This window comes from Pipistrellus kuhlii, unplaced genomic scaffold (genome assembly GCF_014108245.1).
Source record: "Pipistrellus kuhlii isolate mPipKuh1 unplaced genomic scaffold, mPipKuh1.p scaffold_m20_p_9, whole genome shotgun sequence".
Classification (NCBI taxonomy): Eukaryota; Metazoa; Chordata; class Mammalia; order Chiroptera; family Vespertilionidae; genus Pipistrellus; species Pipistrellus kuhlii.
Window position 1 is genome coordinate 22,309,579 of NW_023425595.1, and position 23,956 is coordinate 22,333,534.

At 47.8% G+C, this 23,956-nt stretch overlaps 1 protein-coding gene across 1 annotated transcript in view; it reads left to right on the forward strand.

Moving 5' to 3' along the window:
• PLEKHA7 (pleckstrin homology domain containing A7) overlaps window positions 1-23,956 on the forward strand; it is a 204,529-nt gene that overhangs the window by 122,493 nt on the left and 58,080 nt on the right. Inside the window, exons 4-8 of the mRNA XM_036426317.2 lie at window positions 6,497-6,580; window positions 19,452-19,563; window positions 20,362-20,466; window positions 22,330-22,402; window positions 23,783-23,883. Of these exons, the coding sequence (XP_036282210.2) occupies window positions 6,497-6,580; window positions 19,452-19,563; window positions 20,362-20,466; window positions 22,330-22,402; window positions 23,783-23,883 (475 nt within the window). The remainder of the gene's footprint in view (window positions 1-6,496; window positions 6,581-19,451; window positions 19,564-20,361; window positions 20,467-22,329; window positions 22,403-23,782; window positions 23,884-23,956) is intronic.

A 23,956-nucleotide genomic window follows, 5' to 3' on the forward strand; every position in this document is an offset into this window, starting at 1 on the left:
CTTCAGTGGGTTGGTTGTGAAGGGCTCTGAGATGGCGATGATTCTGCTGAGTCTGAGTGACAAGGAACCAGTCAGGAGAGGGGAGCAAAGAGCACCCAGGCTGAAAGGACAGCGGCCGGTACAAAGGTTGCTGAGTAGGAAAGAGCTTGGCATGCAAGGAGCAGGAAGGAGGCCAGTGTGACGGGGGGAAGGAGGAGAGCGATACAAGAAGAGGTGGAGCTAGGCAGGGGTCAAGTCATCTAGCATCTTCCAAGCCAAGGTCAGGAGCTTGGACTGATGCTGTGAATGGAAGTAAGGTCGCCTGGGGAGAAGGAGTATCAATAGGTTTGGAGGGAGTGGGGGGAGGAGGCTCGTTCTGTTTTTGCCCTGTTAAAATGTAGGCACCACTAATCATTACCATAACCAAGGCACAGTCAGGTTTAGCAAATGTTCATTGCATGCCTTCTGTATATCAGGCATTGTGCAAGGCTCTTTAATGTATGTTTCCTCATCCTCACAACCACCTTTTAGGAGGATATTATTATTCTTTTTTTTAAAAATATATTTTTAATGATATCCAAGAAGAAGGGAGAGGGAGAGAGAGAGAGAAACATCAATGATGAGAGAGAATCATTGATCGGCTGCCTCCTACACATCTTACACTGGGGATTGAGCCTGCAACCTGGGCCTGTGACCTGACCGGAAATGGAACCGCGACTTCCTGGTTCATAAGTTGATGCTCAACCACTGAGCCATGTCAGCCGGGCAGATATTGTTATTCTTTATTTGCAAATGGAAGCACCAAGGCTGAGAGGTGAAGCGGCTTGCTCTGGTTTGAACCCAGATTTTCTGACTGCATGGCTCTGGGCTGGCTTGTTGCTCAGGGCAGATATTGAAGGAGGCTGGTTAGTGTTGTGTTCCCACTTGGAGAGCGTATGGGGACCATATGTTGGCTCATCAAGGCCTGGTTCCCATGTTTCTGGAAGAAGGGCCTGTCAGAGTTCACTCGTGTGTGCAGTGAGCTGTTGGAAATCTTGACATTTTCAAAATAGTGTGGCTCCGAAGACCACTCGGGTAAGATTCGCAGGAAATGCCACATGAACCACGTTGACACTTTGCACTAAACGAGCAATTTTAAAAAAAAGTGTTAAGTAAAGTAAAACAAAAGGAGCTTAAGAAATGTGGAAAGCTGTTTCAACAGTTGGCTGCTGTATCCCTTGACTCTGTAGCCCAAGTGGACACGGAAGATGGGGAGGCAATTCGTTTTGTTCTTGGAGTTTCAGCGACTGATTTTGGGACCTAAGATAAGAGTGCATTAGGTTACCCAGAATCCTTGGTTTTCTTGAGTCACTGGGCTTTGGAACAAAGATAGTAAGTGCCTTCACTAGCCTGGAGGCAGTGCTGAAAGCGGCTTCGGTGACTCTTGTGCAATATTCCGGGGGCCACACTGAGGAGCCAGGGGGTCCAGAGTGGCACATGCAGCCGAGCCCGCCAATGGGTAGAGCCTTGATAGAGTTCCTCCTGAGGCCGTGAGGCCGGATGCTTTTCTGACATCTGAAACCCTTTCTTCTCTTTATAACCTGGGCCAGGTGAGAGCTAAAGCTGACGGGGCAGCTTTGCCCCACACCTAGAGTACCAATACCACTGCTGTCAGAAAGCCAGATGCACCAAGGGGTTCTGACCTCCACTTCCCAGCACTGTCCACATGACCCCACGGCTTCTTGCCATGCCCCCTCAAATTGCCATGCTAAGGAATTGGAACCTTTAGGCTTAGCCAACCTGAGTCACTGCTCACCATGGAGTCGAAGTCTGTCTGCATGGGAAATCAATCTTGCAAAAACGTTGAAGAAACTGCAGGACCCGTGTGCATTTGGACTAGTCCTGTCTGTGGCTGCTGGTGGGCTCTTCCTTACATTGAGCTCAGTCAAGCCCGTCTCCACTTCTCCCCGGTCCTCACTCTCTTCTCTTTTGTGTTTGCTGTCGGGCTTCTTCAGGGCCTAACCCTAGCCCTTCCCCGCCCGGGGCCTGTGAAGACGTGCTGATTTACGTGGATGTTTACCGGTGGCCAACCTTCTTGGCGATCATCCTTCCCTGCCACCTTCATCCTGCCATCCGGTCCTCTCCCAGGCGAGACTGGCTGCTTTTCAGCGTGGAGGGGCTGTCCCTGGGAGAAGAGCAGGATAGAGGAATAACGGCTAGGGCTGTGTTTGCTATCGCCAAGTTAACTATCTCAGTGGCCCAAAGAGAAACTGAAGCCCTTGTACGGAGGAGAGAGAGTTTCTGTGCTCCCCTGAGACCAGCCACCTGGCTTCCAGCCGGGCCATCTCCATCACTACCAAGGAGCAAGGCGGCAATTCAGGTTTAAGAACAGGTATTTCGGGGGATTTGTCTGTGCCTGCTAAATGCGTCCTGCGACAGGGTTGTAGTACATGAGATCCTTCATGAGTTTTAGAAAATCAGGAAATGGGCAGGAGGGGGGCTTTGTGGCCAAAGGGTGGGGAGACAGCGGGAAAGGTCAGAACACTTGGCAATCTCCAGGTGGGTGGAGGGCGCCAGCATTTAACAGGCAGCCTTGGTTTGGTGAGGGTGAGTCTGGAGGAGCAGAAAGAGATCAGGAGGAGGTTGACTGAGAAGCAGGAATGCAGGAAGAGTTGACTGTCCTTGTGGGCAAGTCGCCTACCCTTTTCGGGCCTCCTGTTCCTCACCCGTGGCGTGGCGAGATGAGACACAACCTGCCCTCCAGGGGACTTGGGAAGATTAAATGAAATAAAATAGCCCAAGGACCTAATTTCCTCCTTTGCTCTAAAAAACGCTGAACCAGAAGCTCTGCCATTAGCAAGTTGGGTGAGTCTGATCAAAAGTGATCAAATTTTAAACAGTATTTCAGAGGCATTACTTTGGTTCATCTCTTTTCTCAATACATGAGTCTCCTCCCCCCCCCCCCCCCCCCTTTAAATTTGGTGTTCAATACCATCCCATAACCCGAATCCTGCTTCCTGTTGGGTAACACGGGGATAAAAATGCCCGCCCTGCCTAACTCAGGGGGTACTTGGGAGAGTCCCATACGGTGACGAATGTGGCTACACTTAAGGCTTCATGTAAATGCAAGAAATGATGCTAATGATGCTGTGGTTGATGCCTTTTTTTTTTTTTTTTTTTTTTTTTTTTTTTTTTTTTTTTTTTTTTTTTTTTTCCCCAAAAAGGGCAGCATTCACATAGGGAGGAAACTTTAGGAAGCTACCTCTATATTTGGTGAAATGACAGTTGTATTTTTGTCTACTTTAAAAACTACCTTCTGTCGTTAGAATGTGAACATCACCTTAGTGCCTATGCCATTCAGCTCAGGATTTACTTACCCAAGACTCTGGGCTTTGTCAAGCTCACACAGGCTGGTTGTGGGGAGCCAGGAGTTGCTATTAAGGTTGTGTGGTGTGTGTGAAGTGGTTGCTGGTGCTGGGTGCTGCTCCAAGCAAATAGATTTGCTCTTTGCCTGAGTCTACCAGATGACCTTGTGATAGGACCAGAGGCTGTTTGGGGGCTACTGAGAGCCATGTTGGTTTTGTCAGTCAGACTCTGGTCCTGGCACAGGGGAGGAAGGGAAGGAAGGAGGGAGGGATAGAGGAAGAGAGGGAAGGAGGGAGGGACCGGGAAAGCAGTGGATGGTGCTATTTTCCTGATGCCTTGTCTTTAGGGATTTCTGTCACCAGCCAGGAAGCTTCCAGCCCCACAGACTCCTAAGGGAAGGGGACAGCAGGTTATCGTGCAAAGAGAATGCCGTTTAGAAATAGAAGACCTGGGCTCATGTCCCAGTCTTGTCACTGATTGACGAAGTTATCTTGGACAAGTCACTTAACCTCTCTAACACTTTTCCTCATTCATAAGATGGGGTGGCCGGTGTTAACAGCTGAGATGGGTAAGGAAAGGCTTTAGGACTGGAGAACCCTTAAGCAGTGAGAGTGGATAGTGGTGGTATTGCTTTATTGTTATTCCCATTATGAGCAGGGCCTTTTTCTCCTGCAGGCGGGAAGGGGGCAGGCTTAGATGAGAGCTTGTGTTTCCAGATTCCCTGGTAAATGGAGATGCCTCTCTTATGTGGTGAAAGGATTTCTGAATCAGGATTAGTTAAGGGAGCCTGCTTCCCACCCTTATTCAGATGCTCATGTCTTGGGAAGACCAGGATGTTGCCTGCCAGATGAGGGCATAGGAGTCTGAGGCTTGTCTGGGACCAGCAGCCTGGCTCTGCCTGCTTCACCTTTGGCTTATTGGGATTCAGGCTGTTCTAGCCTCAGTGCCAGCTTACCCCAGACACCAGAACGCAGGGTGCTCTGACCAGGATCCAGGGCAGAGTAAGAAAAACTTTGTAGGCTTAGAGATTTTTTCCTTTATAAACCTTTGTGCTATGCTCATTTAAATCAACTAGTGTCTAGGTTGGCTCAGTGCTCAAATTGGAGGTGAGGCTAACACTTTAATACCAACAAACTGAGATGATGGATGGACTCTGACAGTGAAAACATGTGAACCATCTGTGTTAGGAACCTTAAGACCATGCTCTGGTTATCTTACCCCTGGGACTTTAAGCCAAGGAAATAATTTGAATTGCAGAAAAAGCCTATTCTCAAAGATGTATCTATAATAATAAAAGTGTAATATGTTAATTAGACCAGACAGCCGAACAACCTTCCAGACATCCTTCTGGAGAAAGCTGCCATGGTGGGGGCTGAGGCAGAGGTGGTTAGGTGCGATCAAGCAGGTAGGCAAGCAGTTAGGAGTGATCAGGCAGGCATGCAGACTGGGTAGGGGTGATCAAGCAGGCAGGTGAGCAGTTAGGGGTGATCAGGCAGGCAGGAAGAGTGGTTAGGGGTGATTAGGCATGCATGCAGGCAGGCAGGTGAGTGATTAGGAGCCAGTGGTCCCAGATTGTAAGAGATGGGATTGAGCCTAAACTGGCAGTCCCAGGTTGAAAGAGGGTGCAGGTCGGGCTGAGGACCGCCCCCATCCCCTGTGCATGAATTTTATGTACTGGGCCTCTAGTTTATTATAACAATGGGACGGGGATGGTGCCTGAAATATCCAGCATTAGAAGAATGTTCATCTTTCGAGAGTGTGAGTGCTGTCTGGTAAGGTCTCTCTTGTCCACTTTGTGCCTCCAGCATCTAAAGCAGAGCCTGGCACACACACGGCCAGGAAATAGTTTTTGAACATTTGGTGATATGAGAAAAAATTATATCTGTATGATGAGACTATTATTCAGCTGTTTCAAATGAAGAAGTCATAATGACACAGGAAAATGTCTGTGTTCATAGGATGTGATAAAAGCAGAATACAGATTTCTAAATACAGTGAAAGCACAGCTTTTTTTTTTTTTTTTTAGAAGGAAAATATTTAAAAGCTAGAAAGCAGCATATACAAAGATATGTGTCCAGGTAGTGAGATCATGGGTGACCTTTTTTTCTGTCTATATTTTCTAAAATCTGTCAAAGGGTTGATTTGTGACTGGGGGAAACATTTTCAAACAAATCATACTCTTTTAAAAAAGGAGGTTAGGTTAGTTTATTCAGGGAACAAACATGTGGTCTCCAGAGCCAGCTCCTCCTTCCTTTCAAAGAACCAGGCAGCCTTTGTGGATACACAAAACACCTACACACTTTGGTTGTGCCTGTCAGCCTGGCGTGGAAGCTGATCCCTCCTGACTTCAAAAGGGTGGTAGAAGCTCTGCAGTGTTGAAATCGTGCAGGTCATGTTGCAGGGACATGCCCATACATTTATATCCATCACCGAAGTGAAGACATTTTGTAGTAGGGAGAAGAATTTTAAGAAGATAGTTGGTTGTTTTTTTTTTGTTTTTTTTTCTGGGTAGGTGGTTAATTCTTAGAATTCTTTCCCTGGTTCATGGGTTTTGGTAGCTGTTGAAAGGGCCGTCTGCTTTCCTTCATTCTTGTTTTAGCTCGTGCCATCTTAAAGCAACTTTCTGCTAAGCCGCTCCGTTTGTTGGAGTTGGTGCTTCGTGGAGTGTCTCTCTCAGATGCAGTGCTCTCCTGAAGCCAAGACAGCCCTAGAATTAAAGTCCCTGTGTCTCAGGTGGCCTCTAGCACCTGAGCTGAATGTTTTTTGTTTTTTTTGGTGTTTTTTTGTTTTTTAAGCATTTATTAATTTATTTTAGTGGGGGGGGGAGAGAAAGAAAGAGAAACACAGATTTGTTGTTCCACTTATTTATGCATTCATTGGTTGATTCTTGTATGTGCCCCAACTGGGATCAAACCCTCAACCTTGGCGTATTGGGACGATGCTGTAACCAACTGAGCTACCTGGCTAGGACTCAGCCAGAAGTCCTTGGCTTTTGAATGCAGTTGGGTTGTAAAAGATTCAGTGCCTCTCCACAGAAAGGTCCACCTTCTCACCCTGGGGAGGCATCTGTGATGATCAGGCATCCTCAGACATCCCTGAACTGTTGTGTCTATAATCCTTTTCATTCATTCATATGACTTGTCCTTCATTATCTCCTTTTCTGTCTCTTTAGCCATAACCAGCAGACCACAGCGTTCAGGCATCCTGTGAGTGGGCAGTTTTCTCCAGAAAACAGTGACTTTATTCTTCAAGAAGAGTAAGTACTTTACATGTTCTCTTTCCCAGGCAGAGTTGGGAGCTTAAAGGCATTTGGTAAAAACAACGCTTGTTGGACTATTTTTCTCTCTCAGCCAGAGGGGCACGGAGTGGTTGGTGAAATGGGATAATTTTGTTCTGCAGTCTCTGGACGTGTCTCAGTGGGGAGAGGTGGAAGGGGGAGATGACGTGGGGATGTCTGTGACTGGTATTGTCAGAACCTCTTAAAAGCTCTCTTTCCCTTGAATTAATTATTTCCCTCAAGTGACACCCAACACATTCATGTGGTGTGAAAGTACCTTAAATACAGCCTCAGACTGAGCTGGACCAGCCTCTAAAGGAAGCCTCAAGTAAGGGCCCAAAGCCAGGGCTCAGAAGAGAGGAGGATGGGGACACCCATTGTCCCTGGACATGTGGAGCTCACGCTTGCTTTTCCTAACACAGAAGCTTTCTTATTCCTCGGTCCCATTTCAGGGCCTCTGGGGAGCTCAGAGGTGGGTCTCCCACCCAAGGCCGTATACCTAAAAGGTAGGCGCAGCCCAAGCAGGATGCGTTCTTCAACCAAACATGAAGGCAGAGCCCCTGTGCAGGTGGCTGTGTTCCCTTCTCATCTGAGGCTGTTCTGTTCGAAGAAAACAATTCTGTTTGAGAAACTAACAGAGATGTTGGCCTTATGTGTTTTTTTGTTTGTTTAATCACTTAGACCAGGTGTCGGCAAACTCATTAGTCAACAGAGCCAAATATCAACATTGAAATTTCTTTTGAGAGCCAAATTTTTTTAAACTTAAACTTCTTCTAATGCCACTTCTTCAAAACAGACTCGCCCAGGCCATGGTATTTTGTGGAAGAGCCACACTCAAGGGACCAAAGAGTCGCATGTGGCTCGCGAGCCGCGGTTTGCCGACCACCGACCTAGACCGAATATGATCTTTAAATAAATGATCAGTATTCATGTTTTACAGCATTTCCCTCCCTTGATAATTACACGTATAAACTTTCTCTTATGGAAAATTTCAAACATACACAAAAGTAGAGAGATACAGTAATAAATCCAATATATTCATTGCTCATCTTCAATAATTTTCAAAGCCCGGCTGATTTTGTTTCATCTATGCACTCCCCCCTAGATTCTTTTGAAGCAAATTCCAAACATCATGTTATCTCTGTAGTATTTTCAGCATAGGATAATTATTTTACAGAACTTTTAGAAATCTGTAATTACAGTAATTCCTTGCATATTTCCTCTGTGCTGGGGATTTTACGTGCATATCTCATTTACTGCGGTAATTCTGAGGAGTAGGTCATCATCATCATTTAGAGATGAAGACACTGAGACTCAGAGAAATAGTCACTCGCCCCAAGTTGCATGGCTAAAAGTAGAAAAGCCAGATGTCATTCTAGCTTGATCTCTTTAGTCAAGTCTAACCTTGCCCTAGTCAGATACTGTTTGCTAAATTATTTTCATGCTGGTGGACTAGGCGACATGATGGCCAAACTGTGGGGTAGGGGCCTGACTCTGAAAGCGTTACTATTAGAGAATGAGTGGAAGATAAAGACTATCTTGTCTTCTAATTTGAGAAAGAATTGCTGTGTAAAGAATTCCAGCTTGGAATGGATCTGTTTATAGAAGCCTGCAGGTCAGAAGCTCTTGAGAGGTCATTGGGTTCAGCCCGCTTTCTTAGGCATCCTGGAGACCTAGCCACCTGTCATTATTAAAGGTCTGGGGAGGGAATCCACCAGAATGCTTAAATTGGGAAGTTTCCAACTTCTAGAAAAATGCAGACTTTTATCACTGGATACTTCTGTCACACATACCTCCTTTTCCTCTTGTTAACAAAGACTTTGTCCCCTGATTATTTCTGGGAAGGTTAGCCTCTTGTAGTCTACCAAAATATCTCTGTAGCTAGTCTCAATTCTTTTCCGTTCCCAAGAGAAAGATGTTTTTTTCAAGGGTCACAGTTTCCCTGTAGAGTCCATTTCCTGTCTGTCATAAGGAGTGCTTGCTTATCTGGAGTGATGGGATGTACCCGTGTGGCCAGACACTCCTTCAGGGAGGCAGAAAGTGCTTCAGGCACTGAGAGGAAGGGAGGATTCCTATGAGCTGATGTGGTGATCCCTGCACTTACTCACCAAATACTCACTGAATGCCTACATTGTGCCAGGGGCTCTGCCAGATAGCAGTTACAGCAATAAGGAAGGCGAATGGGGTCCTGTTGCCTGAAGAACTGACGGCTGAATAGGGAAGATAGATCATCAAACAGAAGATCACAAATATGGTCCATGTTCATGACCAAGGAAACAAAGGGTTAAATGGGAGTTGATGAAAGATCGTTCTAACCTGGCTTAGGGATCATGGGAGGCCTCTCCATCCTGGGAAGGTCTGTTGTTAAACTGAGACCTGCCCAGTCCACGTGAACACCATGGACAAAGTCCTCCGGGGCAGAGAGGGAGAGTGTAGAGGGGTCTGTACCAGCTGAGTTAGAGTGAAAACTGAAGAGTGCTGGACGGATTTTGGAGATATTTGGGAGGTAACATTGACAGGACATGGTGATGGGTTGTCTGTGATGGGGATGAAAGAGAGGGAAGACTTTCTTGAAGTGTCTGGCCCTAAACAGGAGGAAGGGGAGGATTTAGATAAGTAAGGATCAGTGTGCACGTGTACGAGGATGGGTCCCAGCTGAAGGAAGCGTGGCCAGTCTTGGTGGGGTCAGAGGGTGAGAACATGGATGTGTAGTGGGGGTTTGGGAAAGGGAGTGTGGAGACAAGGCTGCAGCCCATTATCTAAATGGCTTCTTCCTGAAACACACTCGGATTTACTTCCTGGTGGAGCTCTGGAGCAGCGGTTGCCAACCGGTGGTCTGCAGACCACTAGTGGTCCGTGAGGTCCGAAAGGTTGGTGACCGAGGCTCTGGAGGGCGAGTGAGGCATGAAACCATTAAAAAAAACACACGTACCAACGGATAAGATGACTGTTATAAACTTGTACAGAGGAGCTTTACTTTCTTTGTTATGTAGTGTGTTATGTGGGGAGGAGAGAAAGGTGACAATCATTTTTGTCCTTCACTCAACAGCTCTCAGATTATGTTGGGTGGAAAGGAAAATAGGGCTCTTTTTCTTTTCAAAGAGAGTATGGCCACAAAGACTCTACTTGCAAAACCTTCACCCTGGCTTCTTGGTGGGAATCCTAATCTAGAGCAGTGGTTTTCAAAGTGTGGTCTCTGAAGCAGAACTTGTTACACATGCCAATTCTCGAGCCCACTCCAGACTTCCTGAGTCAGAGTCTCTGGAGTAGGACCCTGGAACCAGAGTTTTAACAAGCCTTCAGGTGATTCTGATTCAGGTTTTTAATACCTCCTAAATTAGTCCCATATTCTTTCATTCATCCTTAAGTCTCCTCCAGATACCCATCATTCTTTGGGCTGCAGTGATAATCTTAGAGGGCTTTGGGTCAGATAAAGTTTCTTTCCCTATGGGAAGAAAAAAAAGGTCTCCATTGTGACTTCCTTTAGAGTATTACTGATGTGAACAGATATTGTTGGCAGGTGGAACTCACCTGGCTGCTTGGTGTAACAGGTGCATGCTGACTAAAAGATGCTTTTTCATCTTGCATATTAGAAGCATGGAGAAGGGAGATGTGAAAGCTATGATTTGGTGGATCCAGAAGACATAAGGTCTGAGTTTTCTAGTTACTGGGTCAGTAATACAGAATTAGTCAGGATAAGTTAGGGTCTGCTATGGTTACAATATGAAACAAAATCTCAGTGACTTAAAACAATTAATGTTTATTTTCATTTTTACTGAGAAAGAAGCCTTAATTGTCACCTTTACTGAGGGAAGCTCCATCTCTGTGCTTCATGATCACCAAAGGGAGCTTTAATGAATTGTGCACTGGCTCTTTCATTGGCTAAAACAAGTCACATGACCACTCCTAACTTTAAAGGGACAGGGATGTGCATTTCTACTACGCACCTGGGAAGAGATTTAGAAATATTTATTGGCTGGCACCAATACTACACTTAATCCACAGTCAAGAATTATTAAGGGTAGCAGGACCTTTCAAATCTGTCACTGACAGGCTTCTTTTGTTGCATGACTAGAGTGTTTACTACATGACTAGAGTGTTTTCTGTTATGCTACTGAGTTCATTGTCAGAACCAAATTCATTGTCACTCAACGGGTCCTCCAGCCTTGTTCCCAGGGGACACCCCTACACACCCAAGCCGACAGGCATGTGGAAGTCTCTGTTGGAGGAGCTAACATAAGCCCAGGAAGCAGTAGGAAAAGCACAATGTATAGAGAAAGGGGAGAACAGTTCTGGTGTATTGTGGCATTGTGGACTACTTCATTTGTTCATTTCAAGTTATGGAGCTCAAGGATGTGCCAGGCCATAAACTCTATGCTCTAGGTAATAAATTTCAAGAGGACGTTGAGCAATTGAGATTCCCCTGAGGATGGGAGACCATTATGGTGAGTGATCTATTGTAGAAACCCTGTCCTAGCGTGTTTAGCCTGTAGGAGAGAAGGTGAAGGAGGGTGGGCTGTAAGTCTTCAAGAAGGACTGGCTGGTGGAACTGGGGTACATTTATTGCCTGGCTGCCAAAGGCAGGCATCAGATCAATGAGTAAAAGTTACAGGCAGGCCAATTTAGCTCAGTCACAATTTTCTAGGAAAGAGATTTTCCAGCATCCTTTGTTTCAGGATCTGCAATTTCATTTTTAACATTAAATGACATAATCTGCCTCTTAGAGTCTAAGAGTTGGCTTTTTCATGAATGATAACACTGTTATCATTTTATAGCTAACACATATAGCCCTTACTGTTTATTGCTAGGTACTTTTCTAAGTGTTTCACATATATGAATTTAATTTCCATAACAGTCCTCTGAGGAAGATACCATTATTATCATGGATACTGAGGCACAGAGAGGTTAAGAGTCTTGCCAAAAGTCACACAGCCAATGAGTGACAGAGTTAGGAGTTGAATTCTAGGTAGTCTGGCCCCAGATGCAGTGCCTCTGACCACTGCACATACTGCCTGTCATTTCAGTGGTCTTCAAGAGACAGTCCCCTTTCTTGGCTGTACTCGAGCCTTAATGTGATAACTAAGTAGGAGACTGCTGCTGAGAGATTTTCATTGTAATTATATCAAATTATAATGACATTTGATCTAATAACTTCACGCTTGTTTGGAAGATGCTAAGCCTCCTATTAGACTTTTCTTCAGAAAATGTTAGCAGGCCTTTTTGCAGGGCCTCATTTCCAGTGATTGGATCATTTGGGCTCTTCTTTTTAAGCCTCTTTCCTGATTCTCAGTGATTCTCTCAAATTGGGAGCTTATGGTTGCCCCTTTGTGGCTTAAAGGGCCACACACAGGGGCCCTCCTGGAGGGGTAAGCCTTGGCACAAGGAACTTCCAGGCTGTGGTTGTGGTGGTTGGTGATCTGCCTGAGAGCATTTTCTCCTCGGTGCTGGTCTGCCCGGAAAGCCGCTGACAGACGCCTCTGCAGCTCTTGGGGAAGAGGAGAAAAGCATTCCGGAGCCTTGACGCTGGCAGCTGACTGACAGCAGGCTGTGTGCGCTGATCCCCAGGCTCTGTCAAGCTCTTGATGTTGAGGTGGGGCCTCGTTGAGAGAGTATGCGCTCCGGAAGTTCACATGCCTGCTGTTGTGCTCACAAGCCAGCTGCAAGGCACCCACGATGTCCTTGGAGTTTCCTAACAAGGAGAGGTCCCTGGCCTAGCCTGCCTCTCAGGGCATTCTAGTGAGTTTAGCTTGTTCCTTCCCTTGGGGTCTGAGCAGCCCTCTGTTTTTTCATTGGATCGTTTGGAAAAGAACTACAAGTTGGAATCGCCTGGAATGTTATGAATGTTTTTTTTGGGGGAGGCTGTCTTGCTGAAGGTAAGCATCACCTTCCTTACCTTTGACCTCTCTGGGGGTTCATTTTGCAGGCTTCAGGGCAGGCTCTCCGAGGTGGGTGCCGATGATGGGCCTGGGGGTGGGGCATCTCCTGCTGCTGGGAGATGGCTGTCTCCCTTCCCTCCTGCAGCTGCAAATTGGTAAGAGCTGATAGTGAGAGGCTGGAGCACAGGATGGGGTAGGGGTGTGCTATGGAGCAGGGGGGCGGAATCTGTCCTGTTGCTCCTCAGCTGAGCCCTGGGCTATGAGGCCTACGTGCTGCTCTGTGGCTGTCTAGCCATTACCTCGTCACTCTGGACTGACAGTCTTGGGCTGGCTTTGCCTGTTGCATTTGGTTGCCATGACAGCAGAGAAAAGGAGGAAAAATGGAAACACCTGGCAAGCAGACACAGAAACTTAGACTCTTCCGTTTTCCTTCTTGGTCTGGGAGACCGCACTGGCGACAGTCACAGGTAGGGGAAGAGGTGGTGGTAGTGTCCTTAGTTCATTCAGACATCTGGGTGTTGGCTTTGATGTTGATGTTGCGAGGAACATGGGCACAGTTGTGGTCACTGTCACCGTGGCTCCAGCTCTGTCTGTGCCGGGTGAAAGGCTGCAGTGGTGGCTTCCCTGGGTGTGGAAAGGAAGCTGCCTCTTGCAAATAGGCATTTTGCTTCCTCCTGTGACTTCCCTGTCCTCTCCTTTACCTTCCCCTGGTCTGGGATGTGCCCAGATCTCCCTTAGAAAGGCTGTTTCCACTGAGAGAAGTGGCTGCCTGGAGAACCAGGAGGAGCAGACAGGCTAGAGGGGGCTTGCCAAAGTCTCGTGCTATTGTAGAATGGCAGCACGTCTGAAACAGCAGAGCAGAGGCGGGAGGAATAGCAGAGGTCAAGGTCTGGTTCTCCCATAGACAGGCGTGCACCCTGGACAGCGGAAGGGACTGGCCCAGGGTCATTTGGCAGAGTGGGACTCAGGCTGAATTCAGGGAAATGCTGGGGTTTGGGGAGCCGGGGACAGGGGGACAGGAGGAGCCCAGAGATTCACTGGGTTATTTTCATGCCAGATGAGGGGCTGTTTTCCAGCTCCCCGGGTGGAGAGGCGTGGAGAAATGGAGCTTGTGTTCCAGAGAGGATTGTGGGGGAAGGGGAAAGAACACACAAAGCCATAGTTGAGTAATGAGGCCATAGTTGCTGAATGAAAACCCGTGTCAGACAACTCCCCAGGGTGCTGGGAGTGTACAGTAAGGGTAGGCGGTCTGTCTCTGTGTGTCTTTCTCTGGGGAGAGGGGGTGTGGAGGACTCTGCCTGCCTGGGACAAGAACTTCCTTTTATTCTTGCTTTTCCTTGTGCATTGCTTTTCCATACCCCTTAAGTGGTGGGTGTTAGCATCTTAAAAAAATTTGCTGGTTGCTTTTGAATGTGCCTCCTTTCATAGCAGTAGTTTCAGCTGAGTTCTCTGTGTAGGATGCTTGAAGACAGAGCATGAATTTGGCATTAATGGGATGTAGGTATTATCTCATAATATCTTCTCAGTAAGAGATTCCCGATTCCCCACAGCTTTCAAACCTATCCTCACCTTGAAGACTGCTGGCATTATTATTCCTTTGGGGACAGGATGGGAGTCTAGTCCCCCAGCCACAAGGTTACTACTTTGATCCCCAGATCAAGTGTTTATAGGGGTATTTATAGGAAACGATCGTTGCTTAGAAGTTAATTTTTTAACTTCTTGAGATTTTAGAGAGAAGTGTCTTAGAAATAAAAAATAAGATTTAAATTCTGGGGTATCCATTGGTGACCGTCACAAGTTGCTTTTCATTTAGAGCAAGTCTTCATGGTTTTCTAAGCGTTGTTTCATACAACTGCCTAGTGAGAGAAGAGTAGTTTTCACCCCCACTCTACACTATCGGAAACTGAGGCCCAGAGGGGCGATGTGACTTGGTGGAGGAGTCCGTCAGCTGCGGAGCTTTGTTGAGACCAGTTATTCTGGGCTCCTGGTCCTTCCACCCCCCAGGACCCTCTGGGCTTGGGGATTAGTCTTGTAGCTGACAGAGCAAAAGCCTGCCTCTGCCAGCCTTGGGGACGTGTCTCTGACCCAAGGTTTTTGGAGTCCAGCTTCTGTTTTGGGCAAGTCACGGATCTCTCTGAGCCTCCGTTTCCTCCTGTATGAAATGGAGATGGTAGAACTGGCTTTGCAGGTTAAGGGAGATAATGTGGACAAAGTGTCTGACCCATAGTAGGTGCTGGACAAGTATAGCCCAGCCCCTCTGCTTGCTTGACCTTGTGTACCTGTCCTTTAGGGTTGGTGACCTACCTGTTGTGATGGCGGTAGGTAGGGAAGGGTCTTGCTGTGATTTTACTTTGGTTGCTCCTCTTCTCAATGTTGACTGAGAGGCAGTTGAGGATCCCATCAACCAAACTCACCTAAGTTCAGACCCAACAGAAAGAAATAGCTTCTGCATTAAAACCTCCCTTTCTTGCCCACCCCCCGCCACCCCCCATCAGTATTGTGTGCATTTATATGTAGGAAGTAGCAGTGGCTCCTTTTACCGACAGAGGAACAGAAGAACAAGAGAGTAATTCCCTGCCCAGGCTCACCTGACACATCCTTGAGGAAGTGCAGAGTACAATGGAGTCATTTTCCTATTGAGCTTCTCCAGACTGAGTTTTGTCTGGTCCTAACTTCGTTTGTTCCTTTCAGATGGCAGGCAATTGAGTTACAGCTCCAGCTCACTGTTTTGAGCTTCAGCCCAGAGCCTCCCAGCAAAATAACCAGCATTCGTGTAGCCCAGATCCAGGAAAAAGTCTTTGTTCAACTCATCCCACTGTACTTTGGGAATACAGATAGCTCAGAAACCTGGCAAACAGGCTTGGAAGTTAATAGGTTTTATTTAATGACACGAGAGTCTGTCTCCCGACAGCATGTGCAAGGTTTTGTCTCCTCTCCCGAAATCTGTGTGACTCCCGTGCCTAAAGGAAACTGAGCCATCTTCCCAGCTGCCCAGCTCAGGGCACATGTATTTCTCTGGGGGACAAGGAGGGTTCTTGGGTGAAACTTGCCGGGAGTATACTTGGTCTGAGGAGTTGAGGACAAATCAGTGTCTTCCCACCAGGCTCAATCTTGCCCTAGCTGAGCATTGGTTTGCAGACTGAAAGGTTGCAGGTTTGATTCCAGTCAAGGGCACGTACCTGAGTTGTCGGAGCACATGTTGGAGGCAACCAATTGATGTGTCTTTCTCATATTAATGTTTCTCTCTCTGTGCGTCTCCCCCTCCTTTTTACCTTCTCTCTTAAAAAAAAAAATAAATTAAATCAGTGGAAAAAAATATCCCCAGGTAAGGATTAACAAAAAATTAAAAATAAAGTGGGGACACACCCTAAGATGTAACTGACTGAAGCAAATGTACCAGAAGGCGTACATCCACTTGAGTGATGATCCCTTCAGTATTGTCTCTTCGGAGGCTTCACATGGGCACCACTGATGTTCCCGTTGCTTAAAACGGTGTGGTGGACAGCCTCTAGAAGTTTCCAACAGAACCAGCTTTTCAGCCAAGTGAGAAAATTGTTTTTGAGATTTTTTTTTTTATATACATTCTTGTTTTTGGATACCAAATGGTGTCCCAAGCATGGCCATCGGTCTTTTTTTGTTTGTTTGTTTGTTTGTTTTGTGTGTGTGTGTGTGTGTGTGTGTGTGTGTGTGTGTTGTAATTCTGGATAACTTCCAGTTATTTCCAGAAGTCACAGTCAGCCAAGGAGGACCTACGAGATCCTAACCCACATTGAGGGGACTCAGAGGGACACCTTCTGAAGGCAGATCTTGGCACTTGGCCGAGTGGGTAGCTGTGCGCACCTCTGGGTATCAGTGAGCCAGGCCAGGGGCCAGTATGTTCTCCAGCTGGGAGCTGTCCCTGCCCACAGGGAGTCCTGGTGAAGACACACTCGTTACTTGTAGAGACAACAATAGTTCCCTCCCTGCAGGAAGATTTAGTGTGGACCTCAGTCATATCCTTACAAGCCAGCTTTCTCTGGGTGTGGCTAGCAGAGGTCTCTGTAGGCATGAAGAATGGAGTTGTCTTTGTATGACACCCTACCCCTCACTGATGTTCAGTGTTGGGCCTGCAACCACGTCTCCTCCAGCTGAAATATGTTCACAGCCGGCTCCCGAAGTGGTGGTTGTACCCTCTGTCCTCACTCACCCGCCGCTGGAGGGCGGTCATCTTTTTTCTATACCGATGGCCTGGGAGCTCCTCGACCAGCCAGCATGTCAGAAGCCAGTGTGGGGAGGAGACGGGGGTTGGTGTGCAAGATGATTAAAGTTAGAGCTCCAAAGGTAAGGTGCAGAAATGGCGCAGTGGCCATCTGTCCTGATTTCCTGGGCGGTCACAAAGCCAGATCCTCTTTTCTCTGCCCCACAGTGGAAGAGTGGCGTATCTAATGTATAGCACCTGGTACAGTCATTTGAAAGGGTGTGGATGAGTTAAAGGAATGGAGAATATATCAATATTTATAATAAGGTTTTTTTTATTATATTTTTTTTTTATTGATTTTTTACAGAGAGGAAGAGAGAAGGGTAGAGAGTTAGAAACATCGATGAGAAAGAATCATCGATTAGCTGCCTCCTTCACACCCCTTACTGGGGATGTGCCCGCAACCAAGGTACATGCCCTTGACTAGAATCAAACCTGGGACCTTTCAGTCCGCAGGCCGACGCTCTATCCACTGAGCTAAACCGGTTTTGGCAAGTTTTCTTAATAAAGATGCAAAATCACAAACAATGTGATCACAATTATATAAAAACAAAAAGCCAACCAAAACCGGTTTGGATCAGTGGATAGAGTATCGGTATGTGGACTGAAGGGTCCCAGGTTAAATTCCAGTCAAGGGCATGTACATTGATTGCGGGCACATCCCTGGTAGGGGGTATGCAGGAGGCAGCTGGTCGATGTTTCTTTCTCATCGATGTTTCTAGCTCTCTGTATCCCTTCCTCTCTGTAGAAAATCAATAAGATATATATATTTTAAAAACCACTCCCCTAAAAAAAACACAAAAAAAGACCAAACAACAAACAGGTATATAAAAACGAATGAAAGTAAATATAACAAATATTAGAAAAATGATTTTCCTTTGGGTAGTGGGACTATGGTGATTTTTTTCTTTGAGATTTTTTTTAAATATTTCTCAAATACTCTCTATAAGTCTTGAATAAGTCTTAGGTGGGAGCAAATTAAACTTGATAAAATCTCAACAAAGCTCTTTTCATTGTTACACATTAAGAGCTGAAATGTAGCTTAGAGATACGGGTGCCATAACCGAGGTGACCTGGGATTTCTTCTTGACTCACACCTTAGAAATCTGAAAAGTCAGGCAAGGCCAGGTTCCAGGAAGGCGGTAGGGACATAGTTCTTTCTGGAGGCTGGGCCCAGACAAGGCAGCCTCTCAGGGCCCCTGCCCACCACCAGCCGGCGAGGATCCCTGCTGCACACAGCCTCTGCCAACAGAGAGTGGGGCTGAGTGTGGGGACAGTCTCTGAGTGGGAGCAGTGACAAAAGTCTGGGACGGAGGCGGGAATCTAGAGAGAGTGCCTGAGCCTATAAGGAGCCAGAGAGTGAGCCTTCTGCCTGAGGGACTTGTATCTCCAGCTGCCAAGCATCCGGCAGGACCCAGCCCCTTAGAAAGCTGGTGCCCGCGGTTGTGGTCCTTCTGTGAAGAACCTCCCTGACGGTGCAGGGTCCGGGGCTCTGGCTCGGGGCGTGGGAAGGATCGCTTATTCTTCGAGCAGCAGTGTTTTTTCAAGGAAGCCGCCTGTTTTATCTCTAAGGTGGACACTAGGATTTTCCCTCGTAGCACCCCTGGAAAGGTGAGGCTGGAGAAGGGCCATCAGAGCGCTCCGTCTTCAGCTGTGTCCTGCCTGGATCTTCCATCTCCATCTCTGAGGGGCCCTGGCCCAGCCTCCAGATCTGATTTTCTCCACTCCTCAGGCAAAGAGCCTCAGTTTCCTGCAGCCGCCTGGACCCTGTTGCCTGGCTGAGCAGTGGACAAACCCAGCCTGCTCCGGGACTTGCGCTTTGAGGAAGGCTCACTGGTCCCATAGTTAGCAGCATCAGCCCCGAACCATTCAAGGATAATACGGAATTTGTGGGGAGGCATTGGCGGCCTCGCTGCTTGGAAAAACTGGCAAATGCTGGGGCTCTGTGGAGGCAGGTGAGAAGGGTTCTGCAAGGCTTCTCTTGAGTGTTGTCCCCAAAGTGCTGGTCCTCCAGGGCAAGAGTGAAGAATGATGTCTCTGGATGCTGATTGGGATGTACCCCGGAGGTCCTCATGGGGACCCAGGCATGCTTCATTCCTCCTGCTCTTCAGGCGTGGCTCAAGGGGTTCATATCTCCAATGGCTCTATTTTGGGACGACTGGAGTGTTTCCAGAATAGGACTCTTTGTTGAGTAGTCTATTTTGGGAGGCAGGCCCTACTGGCGTTTATGTAAGTGAGTCTCTGTGTGTATCTGGGGGTGTGGATGTGCTCACAAGTGATTTCTTGTTACTAATTATAAGCAGCTTCTTTTCTGAGCCAGGGAAATGGAGGTGTGTGTGTGTGTGTGTGTGTGTGTGTGTGTGTGTGTGTGAAGTATGGATTGCTCTTGTTGTGAAGAGTGGTGTGTGACTGTGTGATGGGGCAGTTGCCATAGACACGCAAGTAAGAGTAAATGTGGGGACCTTAGGACAGCAGGCAAGGATGACTGCCTTGGCCCCTTTGTGGAGTGGCATGCTGCGGAGATGTGACCCTCTATCATCCTCTTGATTCCATGCAGCACGCGGGTAGGCTGGGCATCGTGGCCCTCAGGCTGCAATCTGGAGTCAAGTGGTCCCCAAAAGGTCGGTCCTAGGTTGCCTAAGGCCCATCCACCAGTTCTAAGCAGGAATAAATCTCAGATTCCACTTCCTACCGCAGTCTGGCACTCACTCACTAGATTCTCCTGTCTCCCCCACAGGCCAAATCCGCATATGTCGAAGCCAGAGAGGAACCAAAGACCGTCCAGCATGGTCAGCGAAACATCCACAACTGGGACCATGTCCACCGTGGAGGCCAAACCTGGCCCCAAGGTGAGCTCCTGGCTGCTCAAGTCTTCTGTCCCCTCTCTTAGAGTTTTGCCAAGCCCCTTTGTAATCAGAACTAGTGACCTTGACCGTAGTTTTGGGAAGGAGACTCTCGTTTTGTGAGAAGTACTCTCCCTCAATGATAGATCGGGAAATCAAGGCCCGTTGGGGGCGGGTCTCTTGTCCAAGAGAACAGGTGATTGTTGACAGAACCAGGACTGGCATCTAGGCTCTTGGATGCATCTTCATTTCCCAGGCGTATCTTGGAAAGACCACCCGTGTGCGAGAGGTGGCCTGGAGGAATTTGTGACAGATGGCCCCCGAGGAAGGGTGCCCTTGAACAAGGCCCAGAGGTTTCTATGCTCGAGCTGTGGGAGCACTGACTAAGGAGCAGGGAAAGGAGCCAGCCTTGCAGGGGAGAAGGGCTGAGACCACCCCCAGCTAGCAGGGATACGTAGCTGGTAATTGGCAAAGTCTGTGACCAAAAAGTAGCTTTGTTCCAGAAAGCTGTAAGACATATTGGGGCCAACAGCTGCTGGTGGAAGTTGATTGAAATATCCCTTTAAATTTTTTTCCTCTGTGACCCACATGGGAAGCTTGCCAGGTCTGGGGCTCGCCTATTAATTAGAAGGCTGTGGCCATGTGCATGCCTGGCCCATGTCTCCTCGCGGTTCTTCTGATCAAAGGGCGCTGGCACGGAGAGCGAGGCCGAGGGAGCCTGCAGCTCTCCCATCGCACATGTGCCTTTTTTTGTGCCTCCCTGAATCCTCGCAGCTGCTAGAGTTCAAGTCTGCTTTTCCCTAGATCATCAAGTCCAGCAATAAAGTCCACAGTTTTGGAAAGAGGGACCAAGCCATTCGGAGGAACCCCAATGTTCCGGTGGTGGTGAGGGGTTGGCTGCACAAGCAGGTGAGTGAGGAGGCCGAGGAGGGAGGATGGGGAGGAGAGGATGGCTCTTGCTGATTTCTTTTCTTACCCTGGCTCCTGGGGCTGGGGTCAGGCTCATCATTAAGCTCCCTGAGTTGGTCTGAAGCAGGTAGTTTTTGCCCACTGACTGCACTGAGCACTTTGCTGTTGTTTTTATGAGTAGACTTGCCCCTCAATGGCTATAGCTTTCCTTTCCAAGCCCACTTGCCCACTTTGGTCCTTGGTGCTTCTTTGCTGCGCTGGGACCCTGGTGCTAGTGTGGGTGGGCCCACACGAATCCAGCCTTCCCACCAGCACTTGCCTTCCTGATGTTAGAGTCTTTGTTATCATTGGGCCAGAAATCCCTGTTTTCCCTCTTTTCCAATCTAGCCTCCTAGCACCTCAGGTTCCAAATCAGCCAACCTCAGCTCCTTGTCTTCTCACCCTCACCTCTTCCACCCCCAGCCCCCAAATCTGCTTTTCTGGATCTCAGGTTAGAAACCTCAGCACCACCACCAGCTCCTCCTCCTCCCACATCCATTCAGTCACTGAAGCCCTCCCAGTCAGCCCCATCGCCCCGAGGCCATCCTCCCCATCACTTGCTCTGCGTCTGGTCCTCTGGCCATGGAGAGTCTGTGAGAGCCCAGGGCCACAGACCATGTCCCTCTTGTCTCCTTCCTTCTCTTCTTGCTATCCATCCATCCATCCATCCATCCATCCTGCCATTTCTAAATGCTCTCACAACAGGTATAAGGAGATGAATAACATGTGGTTCCTGCCCTTGAGGAACTGAAGGTCTGCAGTAGGGAGAGAGGGAGGGAGAGAGACAAATTGACACATGTCTCCCATGCCATTCCCTCACTCACTCAGCACATTCTCTCCTATATCATGTTACCTGAAAAAAACAGAAATCCAACTCCAAAAGCAATGATGTAAATTTTTACTAAAGGATTTATGGGAAGACAGGAGGGCATTACATTGCACACCACACTGAAGAAATCCATAAAAGTCCCCATGAAATCTGTCTCCCCAGTTCTGATCCCCATGGCAACTTTCACAGCTCTCCAGCCTCTTCTGCCACCACTCCTCTGGCACCACCCCTCTCTGAAAGCTACCCCTCCCCTCACAGCTCTGTTCTCACTCTTTCTTACTTCCACTCATCTCTTTTCTCCCCTGAGTAATTTAACCCTCTGTGCCCATTAAATAAAAGAATGGTCCTTTGAAATGTGGAGGGAGAAGGGAGGAAAGATAAATAATTCTCCCCAAGCCCCACCCCCTCATCCCTTGGCTGTGCTGTGACTGTACCAGAGGTTTGTGGGGAGCACTGTGGACACAGCAGAGAGAATGTCGCTGTGCTTGGGGGAATCCAGAAAGGCTTCCCAGAGGAAGTGACATTTGAACCAGGTCTGGAAGGGTGGAGAGGAGTTTTCCCAACAAAGCAGCTATCATATGCTTAGACATTATCTGGCCAATGCAAAAAATAAAACCAAGAGCTGAAACCGGTGTGGCTCAGTGGTAGAGCGTCGGTCTGTGAACTGAAAGGTCCCAGGTTCGATTCCGGTCAAGGACATGTACATTGGTTGCGGGCACATCCCCTGTGGGGGGGGGGGGGGTGCAGGAGGCAGCTGGTCGATGTTTCTCTCTCATTGACATTTCTAGCTCTCTATCTCTCTCCTTTCCTCTCTGTAAAAAATCAGTAAAATATATTTTTTTAAATAAATAAAAAATAAAAAAAATAAAACCAAGAAATGTATGAACTCAGCAAATTAAATTTGTTTTTAGCACTTCAGTAAGTAAAGAATGAACAGACTTCATGTTGTTAGGTATGCTCAGACACTGTCCTGATTTCTTTTCTTTGTTTTGTAGGACAGCTCTGGGATGAGGCTATGGAAAAGGAGGTGGTTTGTGCTTGCTGATTATTGCTTGTTTTACTATAAAGGTGAGTTGAGGCTCGAGCCACCATGGGGTCTGTGCTAGAGATGGATGGTGAGGTGATGCAAATGGTAGTTGTCTCAGATTCAGTGACTGAGCTCATTAGTAACCTGCTAATCCCCAGAGGTGTTCACTTTTACATATATGGATGGTTGGTGACATCATGTTTGCTAGTCCCAGCTCTGGAATTTCCATTTATTGAGTTAAAATAAAGCAGAATCTAGTGTGCTACTACTTAGGGTCTCAGGATCTGGAGTTGTGTCAGCTTCTGCCCCACTCAGGACACAAGCACGCCTTTGACAGAGAGGTGGCAAGTATAGGTAAATCGTTGTATTTTGTAACCTGTTGTCTGGACTTATCCACTGGGATACTGGACGGACAGCTGGTGGATTGAGTTGGCCGTATGAACATTTATGGGACCCCAGTACATAGAGGAAGGCTGTGCAGCAGTGAGAAGGAAGGTATGCCTCAAAGTGTGGAGGAAGAGATAGCCTACTTTAAAGACAAGATTGGGAGTGATAGGAGCGTTAGAAGGCATCCAGAGTGCGTAGGCAGTTTAGGGGATGTAAGGAGTTAAGTGCATGTTGGAGCATTGGGGTGGCTTCTTAGAAGAGATAGGACTTGAGTTGGGCTTTGAAGGACAGGTACTGCTTTGCTTGTGTTGGGGGCAGGGGGAAGGTGGGGAATGGACATTACTGGCAGAGGAAATAACTTGAGTAGAAGTTCTAGAAGCAGAAGAAAGTGGAGTGACAGACCTGGGAGGCCAGAGTGAGTCTCACATGGAGGCTGTACCAGGAGATGAGGCTCAGGAGGTGGGTAAGGGCTGTGACACTGGGTAGAGGAAGTTGGTTTCATTCTGTGTCCAATGGGCAGTATGTGTCCAAACTGCCTTTGAGTAGGAGAGAGACAGGATCACTGTCGGCAGGAAGAGGCCTGTGGTGTGATGATTAGGAGAAGGAGGAGGATGGAGGTGGAAGGTAAGATGCTTCACACATGCTCTAACTGCCTGTGTGGTTAGCTCCATCCAGAATGCCCTTCCCCATCCGTGATGACACTTTACATATTACCTTCTGAAGTCTCGCCATCCTCAGACTGTGTGTCACCTCTGCCTCTGTTCCCGCAGCACTTGGCATATGTTATATTTCAGAAGTTAGCAGTTGAGTTGAGTGTGTTTACATGTCTGTTTCAGCCCTTAGGGAGAGGGCCCTGTCTGAGTCACCTGAGGTTCTAGCATTAGAACAAAGGTCCCAGGGGAACAGCTGCCTGGACTGTCAGTGAGGGCAGTCCTCCTGGGGAGAGAGAAGGAGCCCTGAACTAGGGCGGTGGGGTGGACCAGCCCGAGGGAGGTGCCACAGAAGGCTATTCTGATGTGTTTTTCCGTTCAAAGACAGCCGAGAAGAAGTGGTCCTTGGGAGCATTCCTCTGCCCAGCTACGTCATATCGCCGGTGGGCCCTGAGGACCGCATAAGTCGCAAGTATTCCTTTAAGGTACTGCCCTCTCTCCTCTAGGGCTCACATGCCATCCTAGGAAGCTGTGTTCCCAAATAAGGCTTCACTAAAA